This window comes from Haliotis cracherodii, unplaced genomic scaffold (assembly GCF_022045235.1).
Source record: "Haliotis cracherodii isolate W230 unplaced genomic scaffold, xgHalCrac1.p SCAF_12, whole genome shotgun sequence".
Taxonomy (NCBI): domain Eukaryota; kingdom Metazoa; phylum Mollusca; class Gastropoda; order Lepetellida; family Haliotidae; genus Haliotis; species Haliotis cracherodii.
Genome location: NW_027266267.1, coordinates 26,239,366 through 26,263,838, shown reverse-complemented (window position 1 = coordinate 26,263,838; position 24,473 = coordinate 26,239,366). Strand labels below are relative to the sequence as shown.

General features: G+C 39.1%; 1 protein-coding gene across 1 annotated transcript in view; it reads right to left on the bottom strand.

Moving 5' to 3' along the window:
- The window catches only part of LOC139458296 (dynein axonemal heavy chain 8-like), a 171,748-nt gene extending 164,223 nt beyond the window's left edge, over positions 1–7,525 (bottom strand). Inside the window, exons 1-4 of the mRNA XM_071239682.1 lie at positions 7,373–7,525; positions 4,746–4,880; positions 2,841–2,931; positions 77–228 (exon numbers count right to left, since the gene is read on the bottom strand). Coding sequence (XP_071095783.1) covers positions 77–228; positions 2,841–2,931; positions 4,746–4,880; positions 7,373–7,525 — 531 coding nt within the window. The remainder of the gene's footprint in view (positions 1–76; positions 229–2,840; positions 2,932–4,745; positions 4,881–7,372) is intronic.
- Between the last annotated feature and the right edge of the window lie 16,948 nt (positions 7,526–24,473).

Sequence of the window (24,473 nt, the reverse complement as noted above, 5' to 3'; positions counted from 1 at the left end):
AGTGAAGCTAGACATGTACAAAAACAGCTATTTCAAACATAACATTTTTAGGAGTTTGTTGTTCTTTAGCACTCACCTCATGAATATTTTTGACAGAAAGTTCAATCTCAATTCTGGACTTCAGAAAGTACACACAAACTCCAGACAAACTTTCGCCTTTTCCACTTGTGACAATAAGTCTGTTTGTGCGACCCCCTTTAGGAACACCGGGATACACACGTCCACAATCTGTAAAGAAAATCCCGCTATAATACTGGAATACTTGAAAGGTTGATAAGGGCCCTGTTTTGTCCACTGGATATGTCAAATCTCAAAGTTCAGGAATAATTTGTATTTATGGTATAACTTCCTTTCTTACACATGGAAGGCTTTTTAAAAGGTTTTTGGAGTACAAAAGAATGGCTAAAATGAGCAAAAAAAGGGGATAATTTTTCTAACTTCAAGAGAAAATCTATGAGCAAGTCTGTGATCCAAAATCCCAATTTTTCACCCCAATTACTGCTCTTTTAAACAACTGCTAAGAAAATCTGCTTTGGCCAAAGACTTGACTTGATGTTTAAAACAACCCTCTGAAATCAGCCTGTTCTACCTATTTTAGGCTTAAATATACAATTATTGTTGAAAGGTGTACAAAATGTTAATGCCGGTCCAATAACCAAAACCAACTGCTGTAGACACTTTGCTTCTTTTATTTTTCTTCAGCTTTACACCATTCACACAAGAACAACCTGTCACACCCGCCGGCACATGCTCACTCACTTTCTCACAACACGAGATTTTCCCAGCAGCCCCACTTCCGACATGCACAGTGGGACTAGCTTAGGAGACGATATATCAACACAAAACATGCATATGTTGAACTAAATGTCTAGTTCTCATTCATATCAACATATATGATAACTTTCATAACAAATTTGAAAAGTTTTGCTAATTTCTTAAATCATGCAGATCATGTGAGGCCGTATAGACCCTTATCATACATTGTCCTTTTACAAAAATACAGAGGTAAATCGTGATACTGCAGCCTTTTTCAATTTATTAATCTCAGCCTGTGAATTATCATTAAAAAGGAGATACTAATTGAAGGATATTTTACAAAACTGCAGACAGACTAGTGGTTAGATTTGCAAACTGAGGTTAAAAATGAATTGTGAATAGAGAGAATTATTATTTGTACAAAAACTAAGGGTTGGTTGTGGTTCATTGTAAAGTCTGTTTAACACATACACAGGAAGACTACTGGCATTTGTAATTGTATTGTTTCTACAGAATGGAGTGGGTTTGAGCGATTTGTGATGTTTACACAGAATAAGGTAGGCGACTTTGAATAAAGTCGTGATGTATACATAGACTGATGGGTGCACCTACACAGGAAGGGGCCACAAAATTGAGTTGGAAGGTTTAGATGGTTTTAATATAATGTGATGTTTACAGAGAAAAGGGCAATTGAGTTTATAGACAATAAACTGTGATGTTTATTGAAAAGAATAAACTGTGATGTTAAGAAAACTTCCATAGTCAAATGAGGTACTTACAGCATCAATGTCATTAAAATCAGATCTTAGTTTTCGGTACTGCTAAACAAAGGTCTGGGGATATCCCTTTACGGGTCACGTCAGAACGACCTTTCGCGAATTTTGACCGACCAATGAAAATGACTGACAAGAAATTGTCATTAGCAAATCAGAAGGCAGTTTTCTCGAGCTTTATGACACTAGTTTCAAACTGGCGACTACGCTTTCAAACATATTTTGACGTATTTTCGATTAAAAAACTTTAAACTGACAAGAAGAACATTTTGGAATGGCTTACAGATGGCCTAGAATGTATGGTTATAATCATAAAATCCATAACTGTCGTTCGGAATACCCCGTGTCAAATATTTCGTGGTTGCATGATTAGAAAACACATTCTGACTGTCACTTCCATGATCTGGTAAGCGACGCTCTGATTGGTTGGATGAAAGGTCATTCTGACGTGACCCTTAATGGGATGTCCTCAGATCTTTGTTTAGCAAAGCAAGAACTAAGATCTGATTTTATTGAGATTGTTACAGCATTTTAGAGTGTGTATGTCTGCTGTTTAATGCCGCACTGAGATTACTCCAGTTTTATGACAGCAGCCTTTAACTCATCAAGTCTGGACCTGTCAATCCAGTGAACAATATTGTGAGCACACCGACTGTCCGAGTCACTGAGTCACCAAGCCTGACCACTTGATCCATAAGTCGCTTCTCATGACCAGCACAGCTTTCTTGGTACCAATTCTAACCCGCCACAGGGTTACAGCATTTGAATGTTCATGACAGCATTAGAAACTAACAGTTTCAGTCAACTAGTCCTTATAATGATAATATATTGCAAAACCCTTAAAAATTGCAAATTTCTACTTATGATACCTCAACTATTGGGCAGTTTGGCAAGGACTACAGGACTAGTGTCAATTTCTAACACTGCAAGAGTGTAATTGCATTCTAAATTTCTTCTCCATGTTGTAGTTGTTCTGATGACAGAAATCAAGTTGTTTTTAATGATCTCTTGAATTTTGCCATGTATGTATTGTTTGGAGACCAAAATAGAAGCGACAGACAATGATCATACAGTAAACTACAGTTATAACAAACATAAATGGACCACTTAATTTAGTTTGTAATAACCGTAGTTCATTATAAGCACATATACAGCATATATATAGCACCAAACAGACAAGTTATTTATATCCATCAGTTTGTTATAAGCATGTCCATTATAATTCATAGTTTACTGTTATTATTTGGCTCCATTTCAAGTCTTGTCTTATCCCAAGTGATTAAATGGAGATATCAGGTATTGTTACTATACCTTCCAAAGTGGGCACATCCATTTCCTGGAAATAGAACTTGATACTCTTGGAGCCATTTTTCATGAGGAATCGATCTAAAAGGGTCATGTGCTGAAAAAATCAATCAGGATGAGGATAAGGCATGAAAACTGCATATATGGGACAAATAGAATTTTATACTTTTGAACATTATTTCAGCGTTTATAACCATGATGTAGGATGAAAGTTCATAGTGAACCTTAGAGATGCAGGTCTCCTTGTTTGCCACCGGTGAAAGCAACCAGTAGGGGTAAGATGCTGACAAACCAACAACCACAGTCAGGGCCAAATGACTCAACAGTCTTGGTTGTCTGGGATAATTATTCACTTGAGGACAAATACCTCTGACAAAATTTATGAAACTACAACATAACAAAACAGTGTATAACTTATTACTAGTTATGTGTTTGCATTACATGCCAAAACAAATGCAGCTTCCATCCCCTAAAATCTTCTACTCCAGGGGCGGTCGGGTAGCCTAGTGGTTAAAGCTTTCACTCGTGACGCCAAAGACCAGGGTTTGATTCCCGATATTGGAACAATGTGTGAAGCCCATTTCTGGTTCCCCCGCCGTGATATTGCTGAAATATTGCTAAAAGCAGCGTAAAACCATACTCACTCACTCTCCTCAATAGAAGGTCGCATCTAGTGAACAGTAAGAAGACTTTGACCAACCAATATTCATGGTTTCTTGAGCCAATCAGGTGTTAGTTTTCTAACATAATTCAGCTTAATTTCTTGTCCACCTTGATTGGGAAAGAACACAAATATTCCTTGTGTGATACTCCCAGTGTTCCCATTTACCAGTAATTACCAGTTTTTAAAATTGGGTTTGTACCGGTAATTCATGTGACTGCCAGTCCCTGTGGACTGGCAAATAAAGTACCTTATACATCTTTGTTGTTGAACAAAACATTGGTGATATTCAGTATATCAATGTACTGTAAAGTCAGCTTGTCTGTTACCATCAGAGTTTCCTGTTGTCTATTTTTTGTGCAAGGAAATAAAATTTCGCTTTGCTTTGAGGTTAAATATACATTTGAAGTGACTTAGTCTCAAATACCAAAACTAAAACGAGAAAATTGTGACTGAACTTTGTGTGAATGATGTGTAAATTTAACTAAGTTACTTCAGAGATGACGTCATTGCATTTACTTGTTGAAAGTTGGGACTTACAAAAATTAGGGGGGACTGGTAATTTTTAGAGTTGCCAGTCCACCAGGACCGGCAGTTTCAAAACCCAACAGGAACACTGACTTCCTTTTGGGATTAGATGCCACTGGGCTCAGATTTGACAGGTACATAATATATTAGGGCTGGGACAATACACCAACTGTGAGATCCGATACGTATCATGATACCATACTCAAGATCCGATATATTTATCACGATACTTGCATATGCTCTTATCTGTGGTGTGATGCCATCTTTTTCATAGACAGGTTGGCCAAACAGCTGACGATTTACTGTTGGCAGTTTGGAACAACAAATGAAAACGATTATGTTTTCACTATTAACTTGCACTACTGATTAGTGTTTAGTAGAAAAGTTATAAAAGCAAACATTTAAGGTCTGAATCGATATTTTTTACTTAGTGTGCGACTGTGATCGATACTTGTGTCGAGAAGTGAAAAATCATGATCCACTGATAAACAATTAGATCAGAAAGTACATCTGACGCAATCTTCTAAGGTGGTGTCCTCAGGTACAGAGAAGTATGATATCAGAGTAAAATATCAGATTAATGAGATTGACCCAAAGACAAATTGCAACATTCAAGCAGATTGATTACATTGAGTATAACACCATATATATTTAATGGCTAAAAAATCGTTATTGGAGCAGTGTCATACAATTTATCAATTCATGATATTACAAAATCCTACCCTTTCTGAGTCCAACACAGACTCCTCGACGACTGATGTGTCCAGCTTCAGGTAATTGGCAACAACTGTCAGAACATGTTTGTGAGTTTTATCCAAGCGCTGCCGTCGTGACTCCCTGTTATCTTTGGCCCTGGCCTGGTAGTCAAATTAAAAATACATAAATATCAGGAGTTCACAACAGAATGAAATGAATTGTAAAAATACAAATGCCAAAGTACTATACTTGACAATAGGAATGGTAATTATCTAAGAATAAATAGAGACAGCCCATTGAGATACCATGTTGCAGTTTGCCATGGATACTATACAACCTCTTTCGGGGGCACTTATTCCACAAATATGCGCATACTTCAGGAAAAGAATCTGCAGTTATTAGTAAAGAATCTGTCAAATAATTTATTCTTTTTGTTGAAAACCTGCCACCAAATTATTTAACTATGGTGTTTTTTCATAAACACAGATGAACGTCCTTGTCTCGAACTTGTGGTGACCGGGAATAAAGTTCAAGTTATCAGGGTTTCAAGATAACCAACAAAATGAATTTGAAAACCAAACATCATGTTATTAGAAATTATTACCTGGTCAGGCCAAAACACTGCTGGTAATGAAGTGGGCAGCATATCATTGATCCTAATGTCTCCATCTTGATTAGCGTCATTGTTCAAGTCATATCTTGAATAATAGGTTCACTAACATAATCTTAATCTGTTTTACCCATTTCTCAATTGTCACATCAGCAGTCATGTGAGAACACTTGCTGCCAATGTGTATACAGTTTTAATCAGCTTGATGTAAGGTGTGCTTGTTACTTGGGAGTTAAACCTACTGTGTTTTGAAATCTGATGTAGTCCCACTGAAGAGTAGATACCTCTTACTTTTAATTTGAACCGAGCGCTTTTGCGCAAGGTTCCAAATTAAAATAAAGAGGTCTGGCTGGTATTAGAGACCCAACGTGTATTAGAGGAAATATAGATACATTTTACAGTTCATATGGGGGTGATAGATCGGCCACCATTTTTTATGAATCGATAATATGTAAGCTATCTATGTATTCATACACAAGTTTTTTGTGAAAAGGCTTAATATATTTGAAAGGTGTTTCCCTAGCAAAAAGGAAGCCTCTTTTTCACCAATCAGAATCAAGCATTCATCAATGTCATCGTAGAATTAGGCTTCATTGGATTTTGGCCTTTTGTTTGAAAGTATTCAGCCTTTGACGTGTTGTGACAGTGAAGTCAGACAATTGTGTGTGAAGTGAGATGAAAGTTGAAAGTGTTTCAAGTATGGGGGTGTGGACGTTATTTTTTATTCTAAACTGTTTGAGTCCCCAGGAAAAGTTTATGCTTAATGAGAAAACCAGGATTCGACACATCCAGTTCGACAGATTCGAGTATATATAATGATAAATATAGAAGGAATTTGCAGGGACCTGAAGGTGAGTTCGAGACAACCGTGAATTTGACACATCCAAGTTTGACACAAGGTTTGACTGTACGGAAACATGACGGTATGCTTCAACATGTTCAAAAAGGGAGGTGCAGACTCCTGCACCTCAACCCCAGATCTGCAATTGATTCAATCTCATTAAAATCAGATCTAAGTTCTCGCTGCCGCTAAACAAAGATCCGAGGACATCCCATTATGGACTACATCAGAATGACCATGCGCGAACTTTGACCGACCACTCAAACAACCAACTAGAAGTTGACATCAGCCAATTAGAAAGCAGCTTTCTCGAGCTTAACGGTACTCGTTTTAACATGATTTCCATTTCATACTATGCTTGAAAAATATGTTGACACAGTTCTCGATTAAAATTTTAAAAACTGAACAAACGGACATTCCGGAATGCCTAATATATATTTGCGATTGTACAGCAGTGCTTCCCACATACTGTACAACGCCTCCTCCGTTCAAATGTTTATCCCACGGAAGCGAGAGATAGATGATAATTTTTATGGAATCAGTCATAAAGGCCATAACTGTCGTTCAGAATACCCATTGTTAAAGTTTTTGAGGTTGCATGATTAGAAAACACATTCCGACTGTCAGTGACAGTCACTTTCATGATCTTGTAAGCGACACTTTGATTGGTCGGATGAAAGGTCGTTCTGATGTGACCTGTAATGGGACGTCCTCATCTTTGTTTAGCGACAGCGAGAACTAAGATCTGATTTTAATGAGATGGCATATGATTAATATTAAGGTTACAACAAGGAACACTAGAGGTGTAAGGATACGGTAGGGGTCATGATACGACACATATCCCAATACTAAGGGTGCGATATGACATGATATGATTTGTATCCCAATACAATACTTTAATTTCATTAGTTGATTTACTTTCTTTTTCCAGGTGAGTCACAACCCTGAATCATTTGTTATTAAATTTCAGAGATGAAAGATGGGATATTGTAGGGCAGAAACATATTGACTAGAGGGCACTGTGAATGTTATGCTATTTATAGCCAACCAGGAAATACAAGAAAATCTGTGTGAGCTGGCGGTTGAACAGTTTCTGTTATTATACACATGTTTCCACACCAATATATCTTGTAATGAAATGTATCGGGATACAGGTGTCGTAAATTGATGTATCTTCTCAAGAGCAGAGAAAACCCTGTTACCTGTTTCTCTTTCATTGTTTCCGCTGGCATGACCTGTCCAAGAGTACTCCGTCTTCGCTGTCGTAAAACAGCTGTACTTTGACTCCGTTCATGAAGGAAGTCTACGGTGGAGGACTGTAAGTCCCCTTTGGTGGGCTCTTTCAGGAACGACATCTTGATATCTCACCAAAACTACTCTGGCATAGAATCTGAAAACGTATTCATAAAGAATTTAGGCTTTGCTATTATTTGCAGACAATAAAAAAATGCAGGATATATAAGTCATGAAATTATTGCGAACATCAATGCAAAAAATGTGAGTGTCCCTTCTTCTCATTAATAATAAAAAGCAAAACACTACTCACACTTTGAACATGTCCGGTAAAGCAAAAGCAGTTGTGGTGATTACATAAGCTTTGCTATTATTTGCAGACAATAAAAAAATGCAGGATATATAAGTCATGAAATTATTGCAAACATAAAATCAATGCAAAAAATGTGAGTGTCCCTTCTTCTCATTAATAATAAAAAGCAAAACACTACTCACACTTTGAACATGTCCGGTAAAGCAAAAGCAGTTGTGGTTATTACATAACCTTCTCATTTAGTTCAAAGCATTGTGTTAACTTGTATGACATCACTCGGAACCTGTACAAGTTTGGTTGGTGACCTGACCTATCTCATTTGAATACTAGTATGCCATATTGGAATCTCCTGCTTTTGACTTCCTGTCAAGCAGTTGAAGTTCAGTTTGTGAAGATGGCAAATGATATTATTCAATCAAACTGCTATCACCCCAAATTATATCAAGTCCACACAGTGTCAGAAATTGGCACTAGTCCTACAGTCCTTGCCAAAGTGCCCAAAAGTAAAGGTATTAGAAGAAATTAGCCCTTTTTAAGGGTCTTGCTATATGTTATCATTTTAAGGACTAGTGGACTAAAACTGTTAGTTTCTAACGCTGTCTACAGTCTTGGTGTTATCTTTCGCTGATTAGCATTTATAGTTAAAAGGCAGGGCTACTCGCATTCATTTAATGACTCATTTATGGCATCTAAATTTGGATAAATTAATTTCATGATTTACAGTAACAGCATTCGTGAATTTAACCACTTGTCCGAAGCCTGGGTTTCTTAAAGTTCTGTTCGGTCTAGTGAGCTCAGTTACTGTTATTTTCAGTAGATAATAGTGATAATGTAAGGACTTTCATAAGCAAAGTCAACAAGACCAAAAGATCTAATCTTCAATATGAAGCTCTTATTCTTAATATGAAATTGTTGGCTTCAGAAGATTTTAAATATTTATTAAAGATATGAAGGCATGTAATAACAATGCTCATTTAGGCTAGCAAATTCAAGAGCAGGGATATATCCAGGCTTCCAACTAAGTAAGTGCCCCTGACAGGCAAATTGGGGAGGAAATTGTTCCTTTGCAAGTTTGGTTCATTTGCTTAAATTCAGATGTATTTTGAGATAGCATTCAATGCAATAATATAAAAACTACGCATAAAACCTTCTACCTCTTTATTGGTTCTGTTATCAGGGAAATATAGGGTATCTCTACAAAGCTATGATTTGTTATATTAACATGAATTGGGACATTTGTAATTTCAATTTGGGAATTTTTTAAAGACATTTGCTGCAGACTTAGGGCAGGCTATCGGTTCTGAACAGATCTAGATAAATCCCTGCAAGAGGTATTGTCAAAAACTAAACTCTTAAAAAACCCAGCCATAACAACTCAGTTTGTGACGGAAAAATACATTTACCTGAAAAAACTTACAATAAATTGTCAGATTCTAGTTTAGATGATTGGCCAGATCTGATTGCCTGTCAGTCAAAATGCTGGTTTTCTTCAACCTTGTTCAGTTTGACGAGGAATCTACAAGGTTAATGGTTTGGAAGAAAATCCACCATGGTTGTTTGGAATATTGTTTTAGACAAGCATGAATGATCATCAGATAATGATCGATTGAAAATGGGTGGATAAACAAGATGGCACCAAATTATTATACTGCAGTCTTATCAATCATGCTGTCATGACTCCCTCCCCACAGTCAGATATAAAATAACGAATTAACACAATGTAAAATTACCTTTTATCACCTATGTGCCATTTTCATGCTAACGTTAGCACAAAATAGTGAAAGCCGCATTCAATCACTGTCAGTGTCTCACGTCTAACAGCGTTCACGTACGACGTGTGTTGATATCGCTACGCGCATAAGCGTCTTTGTGTACAAACGCAAAAACTAAAGACAAAAATGACAACGAATGAAACATAATTGATAATGTCGAATATCCTTATACCTACACTCTTGAGGCTGTAATTTGATACGGATATTGCATATGCATTTACATTGTTAACGGAACTAACTTCCACGGCGGTTGTAGGCCATCTAGCGCAGCATTGTTGCGCAAATTTACGTTTCACTGATGCAGATGCTTGTAAATCAAGATAAACTAACCCGAGTATCTTTCTTGTGGTACAAGCGTGGCCAATGCGGGATGTCTTTGACACGGAAGCAAAACTTCAAACACTTCTTGAAAGTTTTGAAAATAACTTTCTAAGACAAAATACACGTCTGCCCCCACAGGCAAGAGCGCCACCTGTGGTGAAACAATGAACGTTATAAGAGTTATTCGCCCCTGAATGTTTAATAAATATATTATAAATATAAACAAATATATTGTTTGAACAAATTACTATACTTTATTTATGTTTGAAACCAGTGTTTTCTTTGGGAAAATACATGACTTTTTGACTTCATTACACCAGAATTTAGTCTACATGTATTAGATTGATCTATATCAGGTCACGTCTGTTTCGTCCGGGTTAAAATAGGTCTTCATGAACCCATGCTTGCTGTAAACGACGAATATGCATGCGTAAGAAGCGACTAACAGGATCAGGTGTCTCGCTTACTTGGTTGATGCATGTCATCGTATCCCAATTGCGTGGATCGATGCTCATGATGTCAATCACTGGATTGTCTGGTCAAGACTCGATCATTTACAGACCGCCGTCATATAGGTGCAATATTGTCTGATTGCGACGTTAAACAACAAAGTAACAACAACAAAAACAATATTATAGGTCAAATCAACGACATATTGAATTAGGTGAGGTGAGGTGAAATTGGGTTTAACGTCGCGTCCAAGATTATTTCACTTATATAGCGACGTGCATGCACGTGTATGTGTGTGTGTGGCTGCTTGTACTAGTCCGGACTGATGCCGATTTATAGTGCTAGCTCACTGAGATACCATGCCGCAGTTTAACATGAATACCCCACTCAGGCACAGTATACTGACTCCGAGCCGACCAGTCCTTGTTTTAGCCCCTTAATGCCGAGCGCCAGACAGGGTACAATCTTTTAACGTCTTTTTTGTATGACGCGGCCCGGGATCGAACCCTGGACCTTCCGCTCTCCGGGCGGACGCTCTACCACAAGACCACGGAGGCGGTCCACATATTGAATTAACCTCAAGTGGCCTGGCCCTTCATTTCTGACACTGAGGACATATTAACCTTGAAACAAGTAGAGAATTAATTGATATGTTAAAGATTGTTTAGTCTGGATCAGGCTCGATTATTTACAGACAGTCGTCATATAGCAGGAATATTGCTCGGTGCGGCGTCAAACTACAAACAAAACCTCATTAACGCATGCAGCTGTGCGTGAGTTCCTCCGCGGATGACTTCATATCCTATAATTGTGTTCACATTTTATAACTTTCTAATCAAACAACGCAGTTTATAACAAAATGTGTCTTTAATTTGTTTATATTTTAATTCCGACAGACATGTCAATGTTTTAATCAGAGCTACTGTGAATGTTGCGCAATTCTTCCTATCTACGAATTGAAGAAAATATGCAATACAATCGTTGTTAGTTAAAGTTGTTTATTACAAAAACCTTAGGTTACACTTGGTTACATATATTATATTTATTTTTATATTTTCTCGTAATTTCGATTTTGTAATCGTTACTTCATTGATTATTCCTTCATTATATATTTTTACGTTGCTTCGAGTTTCTCTCTCAAAACTCGCAATTTTGATTATTGTCTCGTTATTACAAAAACTCGAAATTTCCTTTTTTCCTCTCGTTATTTTAATTATTTTCTCGAAATTACGAGTTTTTCTCGTTATTTCAAAATTTCGAGAAAATGATGGAAATGACGAGAACAAAAATCGAAATTTTAAGTTTTTGAAATAAAATTGAAATAACGAGAAAATAATCGAAATGGTGAGAAAAAACTCGTTAATTCGAGAAAATAATTGAAATATCGAGAAAATACTCAAAGTAATGGGAAAGTACTCGAAATATCGAGAAAACAATTGAAATAACGAGAAATTTCGATTTAAAAAATTAATGCAATGAAAGTGGCACCATTAGACTTTTGTAATTTATGACCTACATGTTTTAGAAATCTTGCCTGCGCTCCACTTTCGCAGGTGTTCGCCATTTTCTGTCCCGATTTAACGTCCAGAAAAAAGATACGCGGGCATGTCACGTGACTAGCTCGCGTGAACAAACGTCCAAAAACAACGTTTTAAGGTAATGTAAATCTAGGTCAGTCGCTGCTTTTACCACGCGTATCTTCCCGAAAATACAATTTTAAGAACCTCATTAAGCACTTATTGCAAATATGCTAGAGAAAGCTGTATCGTGTAAGTATCAAGTTGGGCCCCAAGAGGTTTTAATGTGTCGGGGGTCGATTTCACGTGAAAAGAAAGCAAATAGCAAAGAGAGGCTATCAGAGTGAAACGAGGTGAGGGAAAATGGGGTAGCACTTCGCGTTCAAGCTTAAGATTATTGCACTTATATACGTGCATTCACGTATGTGTGTGTCTATCATAATCCCTGCTCTACAACAGCAACATGGTACATGTATTGAGCATTTGAACGTGCTTGCCCTGGATGAACCTACACTATACACAATTGCTAAAACAAACTGTGGAACTCCTGAATTATATGATGAAGTTCCTTATCATGTTTGATAGATTTGCATATTGAATAGTTGCTTTCAGGATTCTCAGAAACTGTCCCGAAGGAAGTAGATGGAACACTGCTCCTGGAATTGCCTCAGGCAGATTTGCTGATTCCTTCATCATGTGTACCCACCTTACCAACATTAGGCATATGTGCGATATAAGGAAACAGAAGCGAACACAGAAGATCCTTTCAGAAACTGGTGTGCACTGAAGTAAGCTGCTCAGCCCCTGTTTCACTACTGGCCCCTTGTTCTTGAACGAGAACTTTGCATATTGTGCCTGGTGGGTGCAATTCAAAAAGCAGATTTCCCAAAGTTTGCAGCATCACTTGTCATATCAGAGGCTTGCATCACAGATATGTCCCTCTTACTGTAGAGCACACGAATATTGTTCCGGTGGATTAGTGACACACAAGACTAAACGGACATTCTCTGGTGTGGCACAAGATCAGACACATGAACAATTCAAAAGCTGTATGAAGGAGATGGAGGTGCAGTGGATTGACTGAAACAGACGAGAGTTTTCTTCTAGAGGCCCACGGAATTCAAAGACATTGTCACTAATTCGTGCCTTCACCGGCTCATATACTTGGGGTACGTGTGAAGTGTTTCCTGAAGTCACGATTGCTTTCCCATCATCATCTGCATGGTTCTGATACCATTCTGCTGGAGGAAGTCTCTTGTTGCTCCCGCAGTGTGGGCACGGGCGTTATCATGCTGAAACTCGTGGTTGCGGCGACGTGCCAAATGAGGTATGGCTTGTGGTCTCAAGACCCTCTGTGCAACACATATTCCACCCAACACCACGATACTCGGACCACCCTACGAGTCTCTCTCAACAACTCAAGCATCCGAATAACGTTCACCACGGCGTCGCCAGATTTTCTCTCTCTCTCTGCGATCTGCTGTTGAGATACAGTAACGGTGCTGTGTTGCCCACTGAGGACGGCCCCGGCGATGACGTGGTGTCAGAATGGGTCCTCGGTGTGGCTTGTGGCAGAGGGGGTGTCTGCTCATCAATCGTCGACGTACAGTGACGCTCAAATGTGTCGCTGGAGTGTCCCCATGGTCTGTCGAGCAGTTTCCGAAGCAGTAACAAAGCGATCTTGAAGATGCTGTCGCACAATCTGACGATCCCGACGTCGGGCGGTGACCCTTGGTCTTCCACTACGTGGTCGATCATCTGTAGTGTTGGTTGTCAAGTGTCGTTGCTGGAAACCTGTATATGGTCTTTACGTGGACTTGAAATGCTTTGGCTACTTACCGGGCGGTTTGTCCAGCTTGCAGTCATCCAAGGGCTTGGTGTCGCTGAGTTCTTGTCAGTTTTGGCATATGGTAGTAATTCAATAGCGAATGAATGTTATCCGACGTGGGCGGATGTTTATAGGGCAAGAAATGGTTGAACGCCTGTGCATTTCAATTTGCACGGAACCCATGTGCATCGGGTTACCATGGCCGTTGCCGTGATGCGTTAGGGCGATCGGTTTTATTGCCATCTGTTTTGTTTTTTTATCATCAAATTTCATTTTTTCCGGACAAGATAATGTTCAGTTTTAGAAACGTTGACAAAAATTACCCAGATATTTGAATGACAACTTTTCATGCAATGTTATATATGTTGACGTTTCTTTTGCGGTTCAGTATATACAGCATTGTTGCAATTGATCCTGAAAAGGTATTTCTTTTTGAATTAGTAAAACGATTGGTTTTACTTTTTACTATTAAATGTGTACAGCATATATTTTGTTACCATAATTACTGCATTGGGTGAATTGTTATTCTTCTCTATAAATCCAAACAGTTTGTGTTCATTACCAAAATTAACTCTCCCTTCTGTATACTTTCGTCCAGCAGCATAGTGACAATTACATAATACATGAGTAATTTTTCAGATGGTTCATTACATAACGAACAAACTGGCGATTCGACATATCCAATTTTGAATAAATAACAGTTAGTACTTAAAATATTGTGTATTACATTAAACTGAAACCATCTTAATTCAGAACTTTGTGTACATCTTTTTGCCATAAGGTTAAAGTGTGTCCACTCTGTATCGGTATACCTTAAAGTTTTTTCAAGACAATCTTCCCATTTGGTGTAACACTTATGTTTTATAAATGTAGGGTTTAATAGGGCTTCATAAAATACCTTGCCTCCCTTTTTATTGTTTATTTTTGATACATTATAGGACAGTATAAGCCTTTGGTAAACTTGAGCACAATGTTTCATATTGTTATTCTGTACATACTAGACTACTGCTAGTTTTACTCCTTAATACGTCAAAAGGTCTGTCTATAAACTGTATTTTTGTACAAATTCATCAAAATCATATAATTTCCATGTCTCATGAATGAAGTCATTTACACATGCTTAACCCCTTTGATGCCATTGTGGAAAATACTTACCATCAATTTTGATTTCATTATTATACCAGACAGATTTGCTCATCATATCCTCACCAGATTGTTTAACATTATCACAACAATTCAAGTATACTGACCACCATAACAAAACTTCCTTCCAAAATGTTATCTATAATGTTCGGAATAATCTTTTCGTTAATATAGGCAGCATCAGCCAGGTAAATTACATTTGCACCAGCTACATTTTCAAAAAAGAAAGCTGTCCACGTAGAATTACCATGAACCAGTCTCTTAATCCAGCTGACTTTCTGTGCAGCGATAACCATTTCCACCACTGGAACACTAACGCCGCCATATTTAGGATGTAATGAATTAATTTAATTCCCTTTTAACCTCGTCGGGTTTAGATCTCCAGATGAAGTGAAAACATTTTGACTGAAACGTTTCTATTGCAATTTTGGGTGGGCTTGGTATACTGCAAAACAGATGATTACGTTTGGGTAACAACAAGGATTTTAGTACAACATTTCTACCCACAGGTGTCAGGGTTCTCTTTCCCCACATTTCCATTTCCTTCTCTATCTTATCAAACTTGCTTGTATAGTTTAAATTAACCACATTTTCCAAATCAACATCAAAATCTATGCCTAATAACTTAAACTGAATTTGTGACAAGTCAAAATTCCAGTCCTCAAATAACTTATAACGTGATCTTTTTTTTACCCTATCCACATCAACTTGGTTTTTTCAGCATTTACTTTCAATCCCCAGAACCGGGCAATTTTTTTAACGTACTCATTTAGGTATAGAGGCTTTTTCAGATCGATCTAAACTTTATGAAGTATCATCTGCAAATTGTGCAAGCAGAGATTTAATATTACCCATCTGCATACCTTTTATTTTGTTATTATTTCTTATCATTACTGCCAATGCAAACTATGATATATAAGGTACAGATTGATATCGTAAGAGATTTCAGCCATGCTGGCGACCATCTTGGATTTTCTACCACACTACCAAACTATATTTGAATTTTATACAGCTCTGCTGAATATCATTCCACATGCATTACTATGGAGATATGTATAAATGGATGAGATAAGTATGATATATTGAGTATATATTGATATTATTGGAGAGTTCAGCCATGTTGGCAGCCATATTTGATTTTCTACCACCAGGGGGCTCTGTTGAGGTGGATCTATATCCAAAAATGTGCCAAGTGTGCCAAGTTTGGTGCTTTAAACCCAAAGTTCACAATTTTAGCCTTAATTTTGTGTTCGGAATATCATCTATCTGAGACGTACGTAAAATATCTTAGTTTTCCAACAAACCGTTCCACGCAATGACATGCAACCGTGTGCGTACGTGTGTGTGTGCACTAGTCCGGACTAATGCTAGCCCATATGAGACCAGATGATGTGAAGGCAGGGCAGGACGCACAGAAAACCAGATGGATTGACATCATGAGCATAGTGAGTGAGTGAATGAGTATAGTTTTACACCGCTTTTAGCAATATTCCAGCAATATCACGGCAGGGGACGCCAGAAATGGCTTCACACACAGAACCCATATCGGGAATCGGACCTGGACCACGCATTTGTGATGCTTTTACTCGCCTCATTCGACCAGCATAGATGACTGGGGACCTATATCTCCATGGGTAGCACTTGACAGTGATGTGTTGGTTGTTTGAGACAAGAATGCCTCTCACAAGTAGTGAGTGAGTTGGGTTTAACGCCGCTTTTAACAGTATTCCAGTTATATCTCATGGCGTGTGAGCTTAATGTGGGAGGAAAGCCCGAAGTGATGCAAGTGTCAGACGTTTACCACTTCGGTGAAACCAACGAGTCACGGGTATGGTGCTGACAAACCTAGAAACATAATCGGGGCTAACCGGGATTGGAACCCACAATCATAGGTTTCTGGCGTGCCCAAGGGACGCAACTCTGAACAGGGAATTGCGACGGGTTAGACGACTGGGTCATCCGTGCCCCCGAATCTCAGTGAGTGAGTTGGGTGTGACGCCGCTTTTAACAGTATTCCAATTATATCATGGCGTGTCAGCTTAAGTGGGAGGAAAGCCCGAAGTGATGCAGGTCTCAGACGCTTACCACTTCGGTGAAACCCACGAGTCACGGGTATGGTGCTGACAAACCTAGAAAAATAATCGGGCGAACCGGGTGAACCTTAATCATAGGTGTCTGGCGTGCCAAAGGGACGCAACTCTGCACAGCGAATCGCGATGCCTTGGACGACTGCCCCCAATGTCAAAGTAGATATGTTTTCCTGGAGACGACGAGTAGTAGTAACTAATGGGAATGATTTTAATGTAAAGGAGTTGGAGGTTGAGTAGGTGAGTAAGTGAGTGGGTAAGTAGGTTGGTGAGTTGGTGTTTGAGTGAGTGAGTGAGTAGGTAATTAAGCGAGTTTTTGGTTCAGTGAGTGAGTAGGTGATTGAGTAAGGTGATGGTTGAGTGAGTGAGTAGGTCGGTGGGTAGGTGGGTGCCCTTGCGTCCCGGTGGCAGGTGAGTGCGCAAAGGAGTGTTTGGGTGGGCGGGGGAGGGTTGATATACATTGACGACCTGCACCTGTGAACGCCAGAAGCCGACTGAAAACCTCCGTGTCTCGAGCATGCGCAGTTTATGCTCACCTAGCAGGAAGCACGTGCTGCATGCTAACTTTAACACTGTTGTGTCTTTATAAAACAGCCAGTGTGTCCAGGAACATGACGCTTGTTCCCGGAGGCTACTTAACAGTACCACGAGGAAAGTAAGGAATTAGCTCTTTTATTAACACCGAAAGGTAACTGCATTAGCAAGAGAAGGATAGCAATCTGCCAAGACACATATAATTACATGGCGAAGAGGATGTAGGCAGTAACTTCAGTGCCACTATTCTACCGAACAGGAGATTGTACCTGGTGATCGCTTCCTGGGGGCTTCCAGGGCATAACAAGCCAGGACTGGCGACAGCCAATATCTAGAGGACCTTCTGGATCTTCTACTACCGTAGTGCGGGTCACAGAGACGGGATTGTTTTCACCTTGCTCTTAGAGTTGGACATTCACTGATGTCGTGGCGTGTTGCCTTGCTGCGGACGGAAAGATTTTGTTTGCTTTTTTGTTATTTAACGCCGCACTCAGCAATATTCCAGCTATATGACGGCGGTCTGTAAATAATCGAGTCTGGACCAGACAATCCAGTGATTAATATCATGAGCATCGATCCACGCAATCGGGATTGATGACAAACATCAACCAAGTCAGCGAGCCTGAGCACCGACTCCCGTTAGTCGCCTCTAACGACAAATAGTCGCCTTTTACCACAATCATGGACTGCTGAAGACCTAGTCTTACCCTGATCTTCACGGGGACGCTACACTTCTGTCACAACCTGGACTGACTGGCCCGCACCAACAAGAGGTTGACAAGATGAGCAACCCCAGGCCTTGGTTACATCCGGGTCACACATATAGCCACCCAATCACCATCCAGGGGCTTGGCCCTCTGGTTAAGCAAGTGTGCATGTGCTATTATCGAGAAGCACATAACTTCATTGACGGACCTGAGAAAGTTAATTGATTGATGCATGTCATCGTATCCCATATGCGTAAGTTGATGCTCATGATGTCAATCACTGGACTGTCTGGTCCAGATGGGATTATTTACAGACCGCCGTCATATAGTTGAAATATTGCGTTAAACAACAAACACACAAACCAACAAAAAGAAATACAAAATGATTTTTTGTAAAATCGGATCTTCGAGCAATAAATTTGAAATACTACTATGGATATAATTAGAACTGTTTCCAAGATTGCAGATGCGCCAATGGAAATTTGTTACTTTCAGATGAGATTGGAAATGTATTACACAGTCGAAAATCTAAGCCGCGTTTCTTTTCAAACACTCGAGATGAATCAAAGCTGGCTGAATGTCGAACAATGCATTAACCATGAACATTATAATTAGTTTCCTGGACAATCTGTGGGATGGATGATTACAGAAAGGTCCTCACCCCTCATCATCAAACATTCCACATTCAACAGTAATGCTGATATATTGCCATCAACGAGACAGATTGCATCAAATGGACAGCTCCGATTGTCCCCCGTGAGCTAATTTCCGTGCTTATGCAATCATCTGATTGGTTGATGCGGTCTCCGGGCGGAAGTTGAAATGGCCGCTCGTGACATCAGCCAGTCAATAAGGGACACTGATGCGCGTTGCTTGTTGCATTACACACAGGAAGTGGGAAGCTAATGTAATACTACTGAGTGTTATTCTGAGCTTTTTAAATCTTGTGGCTCATAAAACAATACAATTGGAAATGAGGGGTCATAAAATATTTGAGGTGAAGACGTCTTAAAAATGTGCATTTCCGTTATATCTGTTTTATTCGTGTTATGTTATGTGGTTTGGACCTTAAGTTTGCAAAGTTTGTGCGGCTAGAAAAAAATTGATAACGATTGTTGTTCTTTGGTCAAATCCAACTTTAAGCGTGTCCTTTCTTTTCTCCGGCAGTTTATTATTGACAATTGAAACCATTCATCCACACCCCGACACATCCATCCATCCACACCCTCAAACATCCATCCATACCTCAACATATCCATCCATCCAGAACATTCATAATTCCACACACCTACACATCAATCCCTCCACACACGGACACATCCATCAACACACCGACACTTCCATCCACACGTCTACACATCCATCCATCCCTCCACACACCGACACATTCATCCACAAACCAACACATCCATCTATCCACACACCAGCACATCCACCTACACACTGACATCCATCAACACGACACATTCATCCATCCCTCCACACACCGACACATTCATCCACAAACCAACACATCCATCTATCCACACACCAGCACATCCACCTACACACTGACATCCATCAACACGACACATCCATCCATCCATCCACACACCGACACTTCCCTCCACACACCGACACTTCCCTCCACACACCGACACTTCCATCCACACATCCTTACACCGACACATCTGACCACACACTGACACATTCATCCATCCACACACCGACACTTCCCTCCACACACCGACACTTCCCTCCACACACCGACACTTCCATCCACACATCCTTACACCGACACATCTGACCACACACTGACACATTCATCCATCCACACACCGACACTTCCCTCCACACACCGACACTTCCATCCACACATCCTTACACCGACACATCTGACCACACACTGACACATTCATCCATCCACACACCGACACTTCCCTCCACACACCGACACTTCCCTCCACACACCGACACTTCCATCCACACATCCTTACACCGACACATCTGACCACACACTGACACATTCATCCATCCACACACCGACACTTCCCTCCACACACCGACACTTCCCTCCACACACCGACACTTCCATCCACACATCCTTACACCGACACATCTGACCACACACTGACACATTCATCCATCCACACACCGACACTTCCCTCCACACAGCGACACTTCCATCCACACACCGACACTTCCATCAATCCATCCACACACCGACACATCTGACCACACACTGACACATTCATCCATCCACACACCGACACATCAATCCACACATCGACACTTCCATCCACACACCGACACTTCCATCAATCCATCCACACACCGACACATCTGACTACACACTGACACATTCATCCATCCACACACCGACACTTCCATCAATCCATCCACACACCGAGACATCTGACTACACACTGACACATTCATCCATCCACACACCGACACATCCACTCATCCATCCATCAATCCATTCACACACCGACACATCTGACTACACACTGACACATTCATCCATCCACACACCGACACATCCACTAATCCATCCATCAATCCATCCACACACCGACACATCTGACTACACACTGACACATCCATCCATCAGCACACCGGCACATCCATCAATCCATCAATCCATCAACACCCCGACCATCTATCCACACTTTTGCGCTTCTTCGCACCCACATCCGCACATACACACACGCAGCACATATGTTTAAGGAATCCTTTTGTTTGTCTGTGTCTCACAAGTCGCTGCCTTGTCCGTGTCAGTTGCTTGTGGTTCTTGTTCTAGATGTGTCCTGATGATGGAGCTTTTAGCCTGAAAAATTAGCAGTGTGTTCGTTTAAAATTATATGTTTGGGGCCAGCAAGCAGCGGCTTCGTAATACAGCATATGTACATGTGCTTGTGAAACTCAGTGACACTGCTTGTGTGGAAACTGATGAAGACAGTGCTTGTGAAACTCAGTGACACTGCTTGTGTGGAAACTGATGAAGACAGTGCTTGTGAAACTCAGTGACACTGCTTGTGTGGAAACTGATGAAGACAGTGCTTGTGAAACTCAGTGACACTGCTTGTGTGGAAACTGATGAAGACAGTGTTTGTGAAACTCAGTGACACTGCTTGTGTGGAAACTGATGAAGACAGCGGTTGTGAAACTCAGTGACACTGCTTGTGTGGAAACTGATGAAGACAGTGCTTGTGAAACTCAGTGACACTGCTTGTGTGGAAACTGATGAAGACAGTGCTTGTGAAACTCAGTGACACTGCTTGTGTGGAAACTGATGAAGACAGTGCTTGTGAAACTCAGTGACACTGCTTGTGTGGAAACTGATGGAGACAGTGCTTGTGAAACACAGTGACACTGCTTGTGTGGAAACTGATGAAGACAATGGTTGTGGAACTCAGTGACACTGCTTGTGTGGAAACTGATGAAGACAGCGGTTGTGAAACTCAGTGACACTGCTTGTGTGGAAACTGATGAAGACAGTGCTTGTGAAACTTAGGTTTTCCTAATTTTGTTTATTTGTCCAACAATCACACAAAAGAGTAATGATGGCAATTGTTTTTACATTTTATCTTTATTAGTCTCAGGTGTAGCTCTTCAAACGCACTGAATAACTGAACAGACGTTGAAAGATGGTACACCTGGTAGATCTAGACAGACTGATTCGATCTACTCTCAGATAGATTAGAGGATTGTTACAGTGACTTAAACTGGCTTTTTTAATCAACCTACTGTTATTCGAAAAAGAATTTATTTAAAATGAACCCGTTGCTAACGCCAGCTTCCAACTCATTGGTTTCTTCAAACTGACAAGCGCCACTTTTGCATAAATTCATTTATAAAATGACACTTAAAATTAGAAAGTTGAAGAAAAAGTCTTGAAAATGTGATAAAGAATGCCAGCGAGCTGGAGGAGAAGAAGTATGACATTAATTAGTAAATTTACGGTTATCAAAACAGTTGCAATATCAACAATAGTACATATTCCGACATTGCCGAATCCCCCAGAAAGTTTCATAAAAAACGTTAAGTAAGGTTTTCTACAACTTCCTTTGTAACCATAAACCGGACAAAATAAAGAGAATAAGTTTAATTAAGCTCTATGAAGATGTGGCTTCCGGATGATAGATCTCGGGGCTTTAGTGATTCTTTATAATTGAATGAATGAATTATCCTACTTTCCATTTTCCTTTTTTTAAAAAAAAGATTGTCGTATTAATGTTCATTATCGTGTCGATGATCCATTTTGGGAAGATATTGAAATATTTGGGCAAAGTACGCCAGTGTGCATGAAATATGTGATGTGTATGATTTAGATGAAATAATTATGGAACCATTGTTTCGTAACCACTTTATAGATTTTGACTTTGTGGTAGGAAGTTGGGTTAGTAAAGAAATAAATCAAATTAAAGGCATATATGTAACGAAAATGGTTTAATTAATTCCCAAGAGTTCTAAACTTTAACAATTTCTTTTCTTTTTTTTCTTTTTTTTTAAGAATTTTTTTTTCATTTCCACGCACATGTTAACAAATATATAGAGTGGGCAAGTACACTCACTATCAAGGTAGTAGACGTAATAAAAGACTATTGATGGAAGGCCTGTTTGAAGTTGACAATGGTTTGTCTAAAACGGCGATAAAATATTTTATGCACGCTTCATGACTATGGATAGAGAGTAGAAGTCGGCTGCTTCCATTTCTCATGACAACAATGCATTCTGTTGTTTTTGTGTGCAGTATGTTTTCAATTTGACAAATATCACTCAGTCTTTTAATGGCTACATCAAAGGACGTTTTTTGCTGATTGATACTTGTTAAATAATTGAATCTTCTTGCTGAGAGAAGAATATGGTTAACTACATGCTTGTACATGTATGTACGAAATCCAAACATGACAGACAGTATATTTTGTGAATTTAAGTTTATTATTTAGATTAATGTTGATAAATATTTAAACCTGTTCCAGCAGTCCTTGGCGTGTTCACATTCATATTAAATATGTGATAAATTTTCTCCACAGCATTTACAGAATCTACAAATATCACCATCAGTTTATCACAAGAAATACTTTCTTTGTGTAGATTGTTGTATCAATAAATCTATATTGAAAATCCACAGCCCTCAGTCCTCGGTAATGTTTTTGTAGTATGAAAAAGCATCTTTCCAATTAATATGAAAGTGAAAATTAAAATACCATTCCAGTATTTTAATACTTTAATACTTATGTCACTCTTGATTATTTTGTCCTGAAAGATCCCGGGTCCCATGTTAACTGAGAGAATGTCAGTTACAAAAAAAATGTTGACGCTAAGTTGACTTAATTTTTTATGATCTGTTTGTAATGACAGTTTTCCAAGCTTTAGGAATATCGTTTAACAGTTTTTGATAGTCCAAAATTGTTCCTTTTATATTGTATCTGCTCTTCAAATCTTCAACATTTAGAATACCTTTTTTATATTACAAATATCTCTTATAAAATGAACACTTTAATGTGGTATTAATGTTTCTTATTATATCGATAATCCATTTTGGAAAGACATTTGAAATATTTGGGCAAAGTGCGACAGTTAGCATGAAATATGTGATGTGTATGATTTAGATGAAATAATTATGAGTGAGTGAGTGAGTTAAAGCTTAACGTCACATCGGCAATATTTCAGCCATATCGTGACGATAAATAATTATGAACTATGGTTTAATAACCACGTTATACATTTTGACTTTTTTGTAGGAAGTTGCATAAAGAAGAAAATAAATCAAATTAAAGACATATATGTAACGAAAATGGTTTAATCTATTTGAAGGAGTTTAAGGAAAACTATGATATTAATGATACATTAATATATTACAAAAGATGTTCAAGAATATGCTGCCATTGTGGAGAACAAGCCATTAGGTTAAAAACACGCCCACCCTTTGAGCCTCTATATTGTAACAGTATAAGTTAATACGTTATTTTTACAAAAAACAACAACAACAACAAAAACCAACCAATTGCGTGAAATGAAACTTGTTGATGATATTATTTGCTGTTTTTGAAAATCTTCAAGTGAATGTTTATTTCATGCTTATATTGAATGTAATGTTATTAATGGTTTCTGGAGAGAACTGGACAACGAGTTGAAATAGCACCTTCAATATATGCTTCATGTTAACGGTGACAGTCGGGTAGCCCATTGGTTAGAGCGTTCACTCGTCACGCCGAAGACCCGTGTTCGATTCCCGACATGGGTACAATGTGTGAAGCCGATTTCTGGTGTTCTCCGCCGTGATATTGCTGGAATATTGCTAAACGCGGCGTAAAACCAAACTCACTCACTCCCTTATGTAAACGCGTTTCCCATTCCGTTTGGGTTTCAAGAAAATATCAAATTACATAATAACATAAAACTTGTAGCAA